The sequence below is a fragment of the Dromiciops gliroides genome, chromosome 2, assembly GCF_019393635.1.
Source record: "Dromiciops gliroides isolate mDroGli1 chromosome 2, mDroGli1.pri, whole genome shotgun sequence".
In the NCBI taxonomy this organism is placed as follows: Eukaryota; Metazoa; Chordata; class Mammalia; order Microbiotheria; family Microbiotheriidae; genus Dromiciops; species Dromiciops gliroides.
This window is the reverse complement of record NC_057862.1, coordinates 90,838,676-90,853,430: the sequence shown is the minus strand read 5'-3', so window position 1 is coordinate 90,853,430 and position 14,755 is coordinate 90,838,676. Positions and strand designations below refer to the sequence as shown.

The window sequence follows — 14,755 nt, the reverse complement described above, 5'->3', positions numbered from 1 at the left end:
CTCTTCCATCATATGCATGCCCCACAATTTGTCTGGCTAAACCCCGAAACGATGGGCCCTGGCCTCGTTTCCGGTTCTTTGCTACCGTAAAAAGTTCTGCTCTGCTTTTGTTCCTTTGCCCAGGGAGAAGCGTGAAACCCTTTAGTACTCTACAGCGCCACCTCGTGGCGGTATCGGCCCCGGGGCTCCTTCGCTCCCTAAAAAGGGCGGGGCTGAGGCATTATGGCAGCACTGACGTCATCTGGAGAGCCGTCCCAGGACGGTTAGGGGCACGCCTACAAAGTAGTTTCCGGAACTGCCCTGGCCGTTTGAAGCGTAGGAAACGCATTTCTGTGCAGCCTGTAATGTGGCTGGTGCCTGGAGCTTGTCTTAAGCGCGTCACCCATATCCCTCGCACTACCAGATTCCCCCACTCTCCATGTCGCGATCGAGTGAGGCAGCGACGGCCATTTTGGCTCTTGGGGGCGGGGTGGAGATATGGGGGAGCCCCGGCGGAGCGGGACGGGGTTTGTCAGCTGATCGGGGAAAGCTCAACACGCAAATGCGGAAGCAGCCGGACCCCTGGTCTGACCCGTTTCCGGCCGGTGGGGCCGGTGCAGCTGGCCTGAGACGTGTAACTGGGAGGCGGGCCGGAGCCATGGCCGAGAAGAAGCTCAACGGTGGCGGCGGCGCCTCCTCCGGCACCAACTTACTCTTCTCTTCGGCTTCCGAGTTCAGCTTTAACGTGCCCTTCATCCCCGTCAGCCAGGCCCCCGCGGCCCCGGCTTCTCTGCTTCTCTCGGGAGGTAGGAGGGGGCTGGCGGGGGCGGGTGTTGGGTGATGGGCACCGAGGACGCTGGGCAGCCCCCGGTACAAGTGGACGGGCCTCAAGGTTGATGGGGAAGGGGGACGGAGCACCCTGCCCCCCTCCGCCCCCCGCCCGCTCTAGAGGAGGCTAGCGGAGATGCTGGCACCCGAGAAGGGGAGGGGCGATGTAAGAGGGAGGGGGCACTCACTCCTTGCCCTCCCCCTGCCGTGTCCAGAGGAGCCCGAGGAGGAGGACTGAGGTGCCTGGGTACCTCATGGAAGGGGAATGGCCAACCCAAAGATGGGAGCCACGAGAGATGGAGAATTCCCACTCGGGCATTAGTGGTAAAAGGGATGGGAAAACCTTTCTCTCCCGGCGCGATTTCGGCGCCGGTGTGTGTGTGTGTGTGGGTGGGTGTCATCCAGGAGTGTCGAGGGGTTCCAGTGTGGACTAGGGGACCTTGGACCTCCTGGATCTGGAGGTCGAAAGAGGGGCGAACACTCTCCTTCCTTCTCCCTTGACTTCTGGGGCTCATCGGAGGGTCATTGTGGGGAAAGGGGGGGATGCCTGTTCTGAAGGGGTGGAGGGCTCTAAAGACTCATCAACTATGAGTCATTTAGGTGGAGGGTCCAGCGACTTAGCTGGCCCAGGACCAAGGCTTTCATCGTCAAGGAGGTGGAGGCTGGGCAGTGAAGCTTCAGAAAGCAAGCAAATTGGCTTCTCTCTGCCTTGGCATGGTGGCAGAGGGACCTGATCTGGACACTGATTGAATGTGGAAGCTACATGTTCCTTTTGGAGATAACATTGAGCTTCCTATTAAAGAGTGTGTGATGTTTGTGTATTACTCTGTTGCCTCCAACGATTTTCAGCTGCTTAAAGCTGGAAAAAACCACTGTCTTTAGCATTTAAATTCTGTTTGTAGTTGAAATCATTTCACTGTTGGGAAGAAAATTAACAGTACTTATTGTTAAGGTTTCCCCCACTTCCTCACCACAGGCTCATATCTTAGTTTCTTGCAATCTGACTTTTTTTGGGGGTGGGGCAATGAAGATTAAGTGATTTGCCCAGGGTCACACAGCTAGTGTCAGATGTATGAGACCTGATTTGAAATCAGGTCCTCCTGAATCCAGGGCCAGTGCTTTAATCCACTGTGCCACCTAGCTGACCCCTGCAGTTTGATTTCTGTCTCTTATCACTGTACTGAAAGTACATTCTCTAAGGTTATGAGTTCATGCTGGCCAAAACCTGCAATCTTTTCTTGTTCCTTAGACTTCTTGACTTTTCCCTATTTTGTCTTCTCTTTGCTCCTTTTTGCCCAAGCATGGCTCTTTCCTGGTTCTCTGACCTGCTTTATTGCTACTTCTCTCTCACATCCTTACTCTTTGTTTTTTGTTTTGTTTTGTTTTTGTGGGTCAATGGGGGTTAAGTGACTTGCCCAGGGTCACACAGCTAGTAAGTGTCAAGTGTCTGAGGCTGGATTTGAACTCAGGTACTCCTGACTCCAGGGCCGGTCCTCTATCCACTGTACCACCTAGCCGCCCTCCTTACTCTTTTTAAATGTGTATAGCCTCCCAGCCTCTTCAACTTTCTTTTCTTTGACAGTGTTCATTCTCTCATGTATTCTCTTTTGGAAATCTCATATACTCTAAGCATCTTTATGCAGATGACCAGTTCCAATACACCTCACTTCTCCCCACCCCCCACCTCCCTAACTTCTTTTCCCCAGTCCCACATTCCCAGTTTCCTTCCAGACATTTTTTTTTTTGCTGGGTGTTGAGGGTTAAGTGACTTGCCCAAAGTCACACAGCTAGTGTCAAATGCCTAAGGTTGGATTTGAACTCAGGTCCACCTGAATCCAGGGCCGGTGCTTTATCCACTGAGCCATGTAGCTGCCTCCTCAATATGTCTTTAACAAAATTAATCTGCCTTCAAAAAAACCCCCCAAAAGGTAACTTCTGTTTCCTCATTTCTGTTGATGAAATCGCCAGCCTTTATAAATCTTGTTTAGTACACTGTTGTTTGCATGTTGTCTCTTTCCTAATAGGGTGAGCTCCTTGATAGCAAGGACTTTTATTTTGGTTGTTTTTTGTTTTTTGCTCTATTTGCATTTCCAGTGCTCTGCACAGTGCTGAATAGACACTAAATAAATGATAGTTGACTGACCAAGATTCAAAAGTAGGTGAACTTTTTGTCATTTCCCTCTTTCCCTAATCCCCCCACATTCAATAAGTAGTGAAATTCTTTTCAGCTACAAGAGGCTTTCTACTCAGCCTGTTGGCACCTTAGATGCTCATTACCTCTCACCTGGACTATTTTATTAATACCCTCTTTTTTGGTCTTATCTCTTACCCTCTAGGTAACTGCCAGAATAATTTTTTTTTCTTCTGTGTATGATTTGATCATGTCACTCTTTCTTTCTTTCTTTTCTTTCTTCCTTCCTTCCTTCCTTCTTCAAACATTTATTTTATTTTCCAGCTACATGTAAGGGTAGTTTTCAACATTCATTTTCATAAGATTTAGAGTTCCAAATTTTTCTCCCTCCCTCCCTTTCCTCCCCCCTCCAGAAGATCGCAACTAGGTTATATATGTACAATCCACAAGTGTTCTTTTTATCAGTTCTTTCTATGGGGTAGCATAGTAAGCTTCCTCATTAGTTCCTTGGGATTGTCTTGGATCATTGCACAGCTGAGAGTAGTTAAGTCATTCACAATTGCTCATTGAACAATACTGCTGTCACTATTCACAATGTCCCAGCTTTGCTCACTTCACTATACATTGATGTTCATTAGTCTTTCCAGGTTTTTCTGGGATCATCCTGTTTGTCATTTCCTGTAGCCCAAGACCATTCCACTACAATCACATAGCACAGCTTTTCCCATCATTCCTCAATTGATGGACATTCCCTCGATTCCCAATTCTTAGCCTCCAACAAGAGTTGCTATAAATATTTTTTGTACAATTTCCCCCCCCCCCTTTTCTCTTTCATGATTACTTTTGTTAACTGTTTCCCTTCCATCCTATTCCCTTCCCCATGATATTTATTCTACTATCCATCTTCTTTCATCCTATCACTCTTTTTTTTTTTTAAGTGAGGCAATTGGGGTTAAGTGACTTGCCCAGGGTCACACAGCTAGTAAGTGTTAAGTGTCTGAGGCCAGATTTGAACTCAGGTACTTCTGACTCCAGGGCCAGTGCTTTATCATCCACTATGCCACCTAGCTGCCCCCCCATCCTATCACTCTTCAAAAGGGATTTGCTTCTGTCTGTCCCCTCCCCCACTCTGCCCTTCCTTATTTTGCCCCTCTCTCTTTATCTGCTTCCCCATCTATTTTCCTGTAGGGTTAGAGAGATTACTCTGCCCAATTGAGTGTGTACATTATTCCCTCTTTGAGCCAATTCTGGTGAGTGTTAGGCTCATTTACCTCCCAGATTAAACAGATTACTCCACCCAGTTGGGTATGTGTGTTAATCCCTCCTTGAGGCAACTCTGATGAGTTGTAAGGTCTTTGAGCCTTTTCTGATGAGTGTAAAATTCATTTACTGTCCTGCTCCTCTCCCATCTCTTCCCCCACTCCATAAGCCTTTTCCTGTTACTTTCATGTAGGATTTCACTTCTGCCCTTCCCCCTCCTCCAGTGAATTCCCTTCACCCCTCAATTTAACCCTAAAGATTTGACACAGTGGACAAAGCATCACCCCTGGACCCAGGGGGATACCAGCCAAAACCTGGACGCAGACACAAGACAGTCACCCACTCTACGACCCCAGGTATGTCCCCCAGCTCCAATTTTTTATGGTTCTCTAGGGTCTTGTATTTGACTCAGATTTACCATTCAGTTCAGGTCTTTTCATCACAAATATCTGAAAGTCTTCTTTTTCATTAAAGTCCCATTTTTTCCGCTGAAAGATAATGCTGAGTTTTGATGGGTAGGTGATTCTTGGTTGTAATCCCATTTCCTTTGCCCTTTGGAATATCATATTCCATGCCCTCTGGTCCTTTAATGTAGAAGCTGCTAGATCTTGTGCTATGCTGACTGGGGCTCCACAGTACTTGAATTCTTTCTTTTTGGCAGCTTGTAATATTTTCTCCTTGATCTGAGAGCTCTGGAATTTGGCTATAATATTCTTAGGAGTTTTCCTTTTGGGATCTCTTTCTGGAGGTGATTGGTGGATTCTTTCAATTTCTATTTTAGCTGCTGCTTCTAGATTTTCAGGGCAATTTTCCCTGAGAATATAATATCTTGGGAGATGGTGTCTAAGCCCTTTCCTTGATCATGGTTTTCAGGTAGACCAATAATTTCCAAATTATCTCTCCTGGACCTATTTTCCAGGTCAGCAGTTTTTTCCAGAAGATATTTCACATTGCCCTCTATTTTTTTATTCATTTGGATTTGCTTTATTGTGTCTTGGTTTCTCATAAAGTCACTGGCTTCGATTTATTTAATCCTCATTCTTAGGCAATTATTTTCATCAGAGAGCTTTTATACCTCCTTTTCCATTTGACTTTTCAAGCTGTTGACTTTTTTCTCATGTCTTTCCTGCATCACCCTCATTTCTCTTTCCATTTTTTACTCTGCCTCTCTAACTTTATCTTCAAAGTCCTTTTTGAGCAGCTCTATGACCTGAGACCAATTCATATTTTTCTTGGAAGCTTTAGATATAGGGGCCCTGATGTTGACATCTTGCTCTGAGGGTGCCCCTTGGTCTTCCTTGTTACTGAAGAAACTTTCTATGGTCCTTACCTTTCTCTGTCTGCTCATCTTGCCTTTCTTTTACTTGACTTTTAGTTCCTTAAAGTGGGGCACTGTTTCCAGGCTGCAGTATTCCAGGCTTAAGAAGTCCTAGGTGGTGTGATTTAAGGAGGATCAGGTTCTTCACTCACCTGTCTTGTTCCCTGGTCCCTAGATGACCCCAGACCAACTTGCTAATCAACCAGCTTTGTGTGTTGTGGTTGTCAGCTCTGTCGAGCCTGTGCCCCTCCGCCACCTGGGCCACTGCTAATCAAGCCTACCTCCTGGTTCTCAGCAAGGGTGAAAAATCCAAGTTCTGCCTCAGCACCAGCATAGACCCCTGTAGTCTCCTCCCTACCCAGGGCTCAGCCCACTCACCGGACTGTGAGCTTAGTTTCAGACAACATTGGCGCTGCAGCTGATTCAGAGGCTCTGGGGGTCTCCTTCTCTGGTGAGGCCCTCCTGGGACTGGATCTGTGTCAGGGTGACTGTGGGGTTGGGCTCCACTCCTGTCTCAGCACAGCAGCTCCCTCCTTCTGACCTTCCAAGCCGTTCTATGTTAGAAGATGATTTCAGCACATTCTTCTGTGAATTTTGCTGCTCCGGGCATTTTCCTATGGCATTTGGATGTTTTTTGGAGCGATCATGTCATGAGTTCGGGAGCTCACTGCCTTTCCTCTGCCATCTTGGCTCTGCCTCCACCAAACCCCACTCCCTTTTTCAAAAACCTGATCCATTGGATAAAATACAAACTCCTCATCATTTAAGGCCACTTACAGTCTAATTCCAATCTACCTTACCAGCCTCATTTAACTGTTACCCTTCATGTACTCTGCTGTAGTGGTATCATAGAAGGACCCCTGCAGGCCACATATTGACTCAGCTTTAAAGTACAATGTTATTTCTGTTTTATTGCATTTTTATTTACTTTGACATTTTAATCTTGTTTGGGCCACCCTTGGGAGTTTTGGGGGCCTCAGACACTTCATAACAGGGATGCACTACTTCCACATTTCTGCCTCTTGGAATTATTCTTTCAAGGCACAACTTTGGATCCACCTCCATGATCCCTCTGTGTGAAAGGAATTTTTCTTCCTTTTGATTTCTTACGGCATTTTTAACTTCTCTTTTGTCCTTATCACATTCTACTTTGTGAATATTTCTTAGACTCTAAGGGAAGTGGGGAAGGGGGCAGTGTATTGGTTGTTGGTATTATCTTTGTATCCCTAGCACCTTGTACATAGTAGTAGGCCTGTAAATGTTTTGTTGAGTTGAATGTTTTTGGTGAATCTATATATTCGGGTCATGGTCATTTGGGACCATGAAGATTTGTAGAGAATAAATTATACAGGGTGGGCTAAAAGTCATGAAGGGATTTCAGTATTTAATAACTTTAATATTTTTATAATTTTACAATACTGTAGCATCACATAGAGTATATATATAGGAAATGAATTTACATTACATGTGAAAAATCAAATCTCATAAATGGCAAAAAAAATGAAGAAAAAATAATTTTGAAATACTATTAAAACATTGTGACTTTTGGCCCACCCTGTATATTGTCTAAATAGGTTAAAGGGAAGTGAGAAGAGAGTGAGCATGTAAATAATTTACATATAATCACAAGATGTATCTGAAGTTATTTGTGTTGCCAGTAGTTATCTGTACTTGATATTAATTGATAAATTTAGTGAAAGAAAAGTCAACCAAGGGAACAGTGTGAAATAGAGTATGAGAAGGGAGTAACATATTAATATACAGGTGGGGGGACATGATTGGATTAGTGAGTAAAATGATTTAGAGATTATTTCTTAGCTTCTAGTGTCTTCCCTTCTGAGATTATCTTCCATTTATTCTACATATTTTATACCTAGTTTTTTACATGTTGTCTCTCTCATCAGAATGTGAGCTGCTTTAAGGGACAGGCTGTTTTTGCCTTTTTTTTCCTTTTGTTTTCCTACTATTTAACATAGTGCCTTGCACATAGTAAGGAACTAGTAAATGCTTGTTGATTGACCCACTGGAAAATATAGTAAAAGTGGGAGAAGAATAGGGTGCTAGTACAAAGCCCATACCTCAGTGGACTTAGAAATGTACCACTCAGAAAAGAAACAAAAAGAACAACCTATAGACTCTTCCACCTAGTCTAGGAATCCACAGAGGAAGCCTCAGAGTCTAGCTAAGACCATGGGCCAAGTTAGGCCCATGTAGGCAACCTCAGGAGGCTAAGGATAGGTCATCCTCTGCTAGCTCCTGTAATGATTGGAATGACGCCACCTGCTGGAGACTTACTGTAGAAAAGCTCCCCATGAAGTGAAGGTCTTTGAGGGCAAGACCAGGAGTCTTTTCTTTGGCGTTAGGAAGTGACGCGGGCTAGTGGGAGGAGGAAGGAAGAGACTGGCGCTCAGTCTCAGGCTCTTTCCTGAGGACGCTGGTGGAGAGGGGAGCTAGAAATGCGCTCTCCCTTTAATAGATAGAGGAATCTAAGCCTTTCTTTCTCTCTTTACCAAATTCTTATTCTCCTTAATAAATGCTTAAAAGTCTAAGTCTTGCTAAAGCTTACAATTTATTGGCGACCACTCATTAGATATTTTAGACAGTTCAGCTAGAATTTTAGCCCTTAACACTCCTTAGTGGCCCGAGGCCAGCCTGAGCATTCCTAATGTCCTTGGGGAACAGAGAGTAGGCTTGGGGAGTTTCTGTGAGTCCAACCTGCCACTAGTGGCCCAGAAACTGCAGGGGATTGTCCAGGAAGATTCTGTGGCCCTGGCCCAAGCACAGTGGAGAAAGGCCCTAGGCAAAATCCAGACAAAGCAGTCCTCAAAGCCTGTGCCTAGAACCCAGTATAGGAGTAGTCCCTGAGCCCAGCAGTATGATAAGAGAGAGCGCATAGCAGAGCCCAGCACTGGGCCAGGGCGAGTCTCTTGAAAGGAGGGCCTAGTCTGGGCCGTAATACTCAAAACCACGCAGGCCTTGCCCATTCCATTCATTTGTGGAGAATAACCCAAACTCAGGCTCTCCATCCTAGATATTGAGGCTGTTAATATAAGCAAATCAACGAAAACTCAAAATATCATGAGGAAATATCTTGGATTGAGAGATGCCTAGGGGGTAAAACCCAAGGAGTATACTGACCACCTTCAAGAGTCCCTGCTAAAGCTTTGTGACCCTGGGCACAGGGATGGCAGCAGTACCTGGGAGAAATGAAACAACAGAGAGAGAATGGAAAGCTAGGGAGCGAAGAATCAAAAGGATTAACTGACCCCCTCAAACAAACAGTGGAAAACCTCACTTAGGAAATAAATGCAACGGCTGTGCAAAAAAAAATCACAAGACAAGAAATATATATTTTTTTAAAAATGAAAAGATTGAAAAACAAGAAGACATGGCCAGTGTGGGGATTTATTTTGCCAGACCGCATCTGTGTGGGTATTGACTTTATTTTCTTTTAAAAAATATTTATTTGCTCAGGTAGTATGTAGTTGGAAAGAGAAATGAAAAAAATTTGCACACAGCAGAAGGAATGGGACAAAAACAAACATGACAGTTTGGTACTGTTGTGGTCAATTTAACATATAATTCTTTTTAAAAAGCCCACCCAAACAAGCTATATGTAACACAACTGAATTGTAATGAATGTAATTGAGATTCAATTTCATATAGCCCTCTTTCTGTTCAGTCTTTGGATATGGAAATGTTCGTATTTGTTGATGTTTTTCAACTTAATAATAAAAAACAAAATTCTAAAAATGGTGTAGAACTATCACACCAAGGGCCCTGACCAGGAAATATGTGTTTGATACAGAGGAAACAGTTGTGAATCACTGGAATGTTTTGAGGGGTGGAATGACATGAATAAAAATGGAAGACAGTGAGAACTGGGCAGAAAGTCTGTTAATATACTTAGAGCCACAAAGTCATTTACTGGGTCCTGGCAGAGGATTTTATGGTGGTATTAGAATAGGATGGATCAGTGTAGAGTAGAATTGGGTGAAACCATACAATAATGATGGTATAAAATAACAAAATCATTGATCTTGCAGTTCACTATGAATTAAGATTGAAGGGTTAGAAGGATTTAGGTTTTAGACCTATTTCTCATAGGATTGGTGATGATGATGTTTCCTGTTGTGATGGTAAAACTAAATCCACTGGGGCAGCTAGGCGGCACAGTGGCTAGAGCACCCGCCCTGGAGTCAGGAGGACCTGAGTTCAAATCCAGCCTCAGACACTTGACACTTACTAGCTGTGTGACCCTGGGCAAGTCACTTAACCCCCATTGCCCCACAAAAAACCCCAAAACCAAACTAAATCACCTTACCTGCCTCCAGTGTGGGGGAAGCTAAGCTAGGATTTACTTAAAAATTAGAAGCTTCAGCAACAATTTAGACATTAAGCATTTATTAAAGAATATTAGAGGTTGGCAAAGAGAGAACATGTGTCTCTGAAAGAATAGAGAAGCCTAGCTAAGATCTATGTGGGAGAGAGAGGAAAAAAAGCTGCCTCCACCTAGCAGATCACGCTACCCAGAGAAAGAACCTGAGTCTCCTCTAGTGGAAGCCCCCTGTGGGACAGGAAGAGGGGTGGTCCCCACACACAGCTCCAAGCTAATTGATAGGTAGCATTCAAGTCCATTGATTGACCTGACTTGAAGGCAGTCCATGAATTGTGAGGTAACTTCCGATGCTGAATTGACCTTAGAAAGGTCAACCCGTGCTCGCATGCTTGCTCTCTCTCTCTCTCTCTTTCTCTCTCTCTTTTTTTTTTTTGGGTGAGGGAACTGGGGCTAAGTGACTTACCCAGGGTCACACAGCTAGTAAGTGTCAAGTGTCTGAGGCTGGATTTGAACTCAGGTCCTCCTGACTCCAGGACCAGTGCTTTATCCACTGCGCCAACTGGCTGCCCTGTGCCCATGCTCTCTCTCTCTTTTTATTTTTTCTTCTTTTTGCAGGGCAATGGGAGTTAAGTGACTTGCCCAGAGTCACACAGCTACTGTGCCCATGCTCTCTCAACAGGGGGCCCCTGGTAATAATATTCTCACACTATGAGACTGTCACGTTGAGCAAAAAGATGGATAGCTCAAGGCTTTAAGTTTCTGTGTGCCTTAGTTATTAATAATTGACTTTACTGGTTGGTCTGGTGTTCTTTAAATATCATCAGTTTGTGATACTCAGTGATTTGGGGGGGTAGTTCACTTGGTATAATTGCCAGCATAGTTTTCATTTGTACAATAATTGCTTTATATTTTAGAATACAGTGTAGCATCTAATCTTCTCAAGACAAATCAATACATTTATTTGCATTTCATGTCACTCCCATAAATAGTCACACCTATTTGAGTCGTAGAAGAATATGATTTCAATTATTTCTTATTATAGCAGTTCAGAATTCATTGATTGGATACATTATTAGAATTATTTTGTGGTGTTACTTTTAGAGAATGCCACATAGTTTGTCAGAACTTTTGGTAAATTTAATCTCAACCATATTTCTAATTCTGTGTTTTATTTCAGAAGATTCTACAGATGTTGGTGAGGAAGACAGCTTCCTTGGTCAGACTTCGGGTCATACTACTTTACCACAGACATTTAGTTATTTCTCTCAGGTATCCAGCAACAGTGATCCTTTTGGGAATATTGGACAGATGCCATTAACAACTGCAGCAGCACCTGTTGGAGTACCAACGTTGTCTAAGCCTCCAACTTCCCTTCCTCTTACAACTGGATCTCCAGATGGTCCCAATACATTTTCATCACACATTTCAAAGACTCAGTCTGTTTATAGTGTTGCACCTCCTTCACAGATGGGAATCAATACTTACCAGCCTTCTCCACATACTAGTCTCCCACCTACAAACTTTCCAGCTCCCCATGGAACAGTGCAACAAGGATATAATCCATATCGCCATAACCCTATTAGCAGCAGAGCTAACCCCTATATTACTCCACCACAGTTGCAGCAATGTCAAGTTCCAAATCATCCTGCCCATCCATCGTCCTCTGGACCCCCTCTTCAGGTGTATCAGAGTCCTCCTGGATCAATGCCACCGGTATAGAAATGCTCTTAAATTCAATTATTCCTTTGAATTCTCAGCACTCTTTTTAGTCTTTATCTTGCATTTTAAACATTCTGTGTTTTTTAAAAGCTGGAATATGAAAGTTAATTACTTTTAAAGAAAATATGAAATCTATATGCTTTGTAGTAAAAGCAATTTTAAAGTAAGATGATTAGATTCTTTTTTAAAAAATACTACTTGAAATTACCTATTCACTAAAGAAGTAACTGATTAAACTGAATAACTTGCCTATCAAAAATTTTTACTATAATACAGAGTATGAATAACTATAAAATGAGAAATGTCTAGAAGCAAATATTTTGGGATATACTCAAGTACAATTTTAATTTTTAGAACCTTAGTTATCAAAATTGGTATATGCTTCTATAACTGTTTTTAGTGTTTTTGCTTTTTTTTGATAGGGACTTGATCTCAATACAAAAATGCTCACCATATGGTATAATGTTGGAAGAAAATTTGTGTATCTTTTATGAAACTTTGTTTTTAAAAATTTTATGAAGTATTAACTGATTTCAGATAGTTCACCTGAAGCTAAAAATGAAAAGAATAAAGTATCTGACTCACTGAAGCAAAAATCAGTGGAGTGATGTTGAGCATCAAGTTGAATTTGTCATGTTGCCTTGATTTCATTCTAAAGTTTAGGAGACAGGAGTCAATAAATTCATATTTCATTTATATTCTGTCACCAAACAAAAATCCTGAAGAAAATTGCCTTTCATGCCCTTAAAAAGTAATGATTTAGGGGCAGTTAGGTGGCACATTGGGTAAAGCACCGGCTCTGGATTCAGGAGGACCTGAGTTCAAATGTGGCCTCAGACACTTGACACTAGCTGTGTGACCCTGAGCAAGTCACTTAACCCTCATTGCCCTGCCCCCCCTCCAAAAAAAGGTAATTTATTCACGTCACAGTTTTGTCTTAGACGATGCTTCTAATTTGAAAATATTTTAGATAGAAACATTTTCCTTCTTTGATTGTAGGGCTAATTTATAAGACCAGAATGTGGTCGAGCAGTTAGTAAGTGTTAGTTAAGTGTCCAAGGTGTGCCTTGCTGCCTCTCAGACATGGAGGAGACATGAGGCTTTTTCTTTTCAGATGCCTCCAGCAGGACAGACAGTCTTGTCATCACCGGTCCAACAGCAGCTCCAGGCTAGGCCTGCAGCTCCCATGGCACAAGCAGTGCCTCCTCTTTTCCTTCAAAATCCATATGAGGCAGTGCAGCCCCATTGGTTTTATTGCAAGGAAGTGGAATACAAACAACTATGGATGCCATTCAGTATGTTTGATTCTGTACATCTTGAAGAAGTCTATAATTCAGGTAAGTACAAATTTCCTTTCTTTTTTTCAGGGGTGAGGTGGGGTGGGGGAGAGACAGCTGATTTTAGAAGAAAACATTTTAGGTATGACCTGGGAGTTGAAGGGCCTTATTCTTATTTTTTGCTTTTCCATTGACTTGTGAATGTCAAATTACTTCATTCTCTTAGACTTGTTGCCCATTCCTCTGTTTTCTGAAGGTGGTGAGTATTAGTAATACTTTATGGGCAAGTGGCATATGTTTGAGTTCAATGACCTTTCACTTTATTTAGAGGAACTGCTTAAATAAAAGTCCTTATTTAAGCCATCCATTCATTTTTGTTGTTATCCTCTTTTTAGGGTAGCAAGGAAGCATTTGGCTTCAGAATTTGATTTTTGTAAAGTAGGAATTTATTTCTTTGGAATATTACTCTCATTTTAAACCAGAAACATCCAAACAAAATACAGCAGTTAACCTTTGATCTAGAAAGTTTCTTTGGACATAGTTTTCTAGATCATTCTTGTGGGATACTAGTTTAGTGAACAACTTGATATGTATAATTACTGAGTTTTGTTTGTTATTTTAATGTATTTCTCAATATGACTTTTAAAAAATACTGGACTTTTGAGGTATTTGGTTTAGGGAGGAAAATTTCTATACCCAAACAGATCACTACTGTAGTTTTTGTTTTTTAAAGAGAGTTTCCTGGGGCACTGAAAGCTTAATTGACCAGCCAGGGAGACAAAGGCAGTGTGAGTCATTGGTGAGACTTGAACAGAGGTTCTCCTGTCTTTGAGATCTGCTCTCTTTCTATTATACTGTCTTGGTTTCCTTTTTGTGGCACTTCTATTTTTAAAAATCCCATAAATATTTTATGATAATAAATGTTTATCATTCTCTGGCTGTGGCCCTGGAAGTCTTGTTTCTTCTTGCTGAGGAAAAAGAAAATTTAAAGTATCATAGATTGATTGTAAGCTTATTTCTCTGGAAAGGGAGTAACTTGATTATCATGTTAGCTATTTATAGATTAGGAAGAACAGCATATTTAATTGTTTAAATAAAGTTTACATTTTACATTCTAGTCCAGCCAGATCCTGAGAGTGTTGTTTTAAGCACGGATGGTGGACGCTATGATGTTTACCTCTATGACAGATTGAGAAAAGCTGTGTATTGGGAAGAAGAAGAAACTGAAGTTAGACGCTGTACCTGGTTTTACAAGGGGGATACAGATAGTCGGTATATTCCTTATACAGAGGAATTCAGTGAAAAACTAGAGGTATGCATTTAAAAATATTTTCTCATTTGTTTAAAAAAATATAGGTACAATACATATGTGCCTAAAGGAAACTAATTCTCATGTTGTTTTCTATAAAGTTATGTAATATAAAGTGATTCTTGGACCTTTTTTTAAGATTTAGTTACTAAATTGCTTAATGGATCTCATTATAATGTTTTCACCTATAAAGGAGACCACCCTGTCATTGGTTCATAGATTTAGAGCTGGAAGAAACCTTGGAAGTCATTGAATCTGGCCCTTTCCTTTTACAGGGAAAGAAACTGAGGCCCAGAGAAGTTAATTGACTTGTCCAAGGGCTTACAGCCAATAAAGGGGAGAGCTGGGATTTGAATTGTTCCTCTGACATGTAATGATTAGAATGATGTCACCTGCTGGAGACTTACTGTAGAAAAGCTGCGCCGTGAAGTGAAGGTCTTTGAGGGCAAGACCAGGAGTCTTTTCTTTGGCGCCAGGAAGTGATGTTTGCTTGTGGGAGGAAGAAGGGGGGAGCCTGGCGTTCTGACTGGGACTCTTTTCCTGGGGACGCTGGTGGAGGAGGGAGCTAGAAATGCACTCTCCCTTTAATAGATAG

At 42.4% G+C, this 14,755-nt stretch overlaps 1 protein-coding gene across 5 annotated transcripts in view; it reads left to right on the top strand.

The window, feature by feature from the left end:
• Nucleotides 1-325: 325 nt before the first annotated feature.
• LOC122742449 (SEC23 interacting protein) overlaps nucleotides 326-14,755 on the top strand; it is a 39,602-nt gene continuing 25,172 nt past the window's right edge. Inside the window, exons 1-4 of one of the 5 annotated variants that reach the window (XM_043986701.1) lie at nucleotides 326-785; nucleotides 11,033-11,568; nucleotides 12,689-12,911; nucleotides 13,970-14,163. In XM_043986701.1, the coding sequence (XP_043842636.1) occupies nucleotides 419-785; nucleotides 11,033-11,568; nucleotides 12,689-12,911; nucleotides 13,970-14,163 (1,320 nt within the window). In that variant the 5' untranslated portion in view covers nucleotides 326-418. The remainder of the gene's footprint in view (nucleotides 786-11,032; nucleotides 11,569-12,688; nucleotides 12,912-13,969; nucleotides 14,164-14,755) is intronic. The other 4 variants (XM_043986698.1, XM_043986699.1, XM_043986700.1 and 1 more) reach the window with 4 other exon arrangements.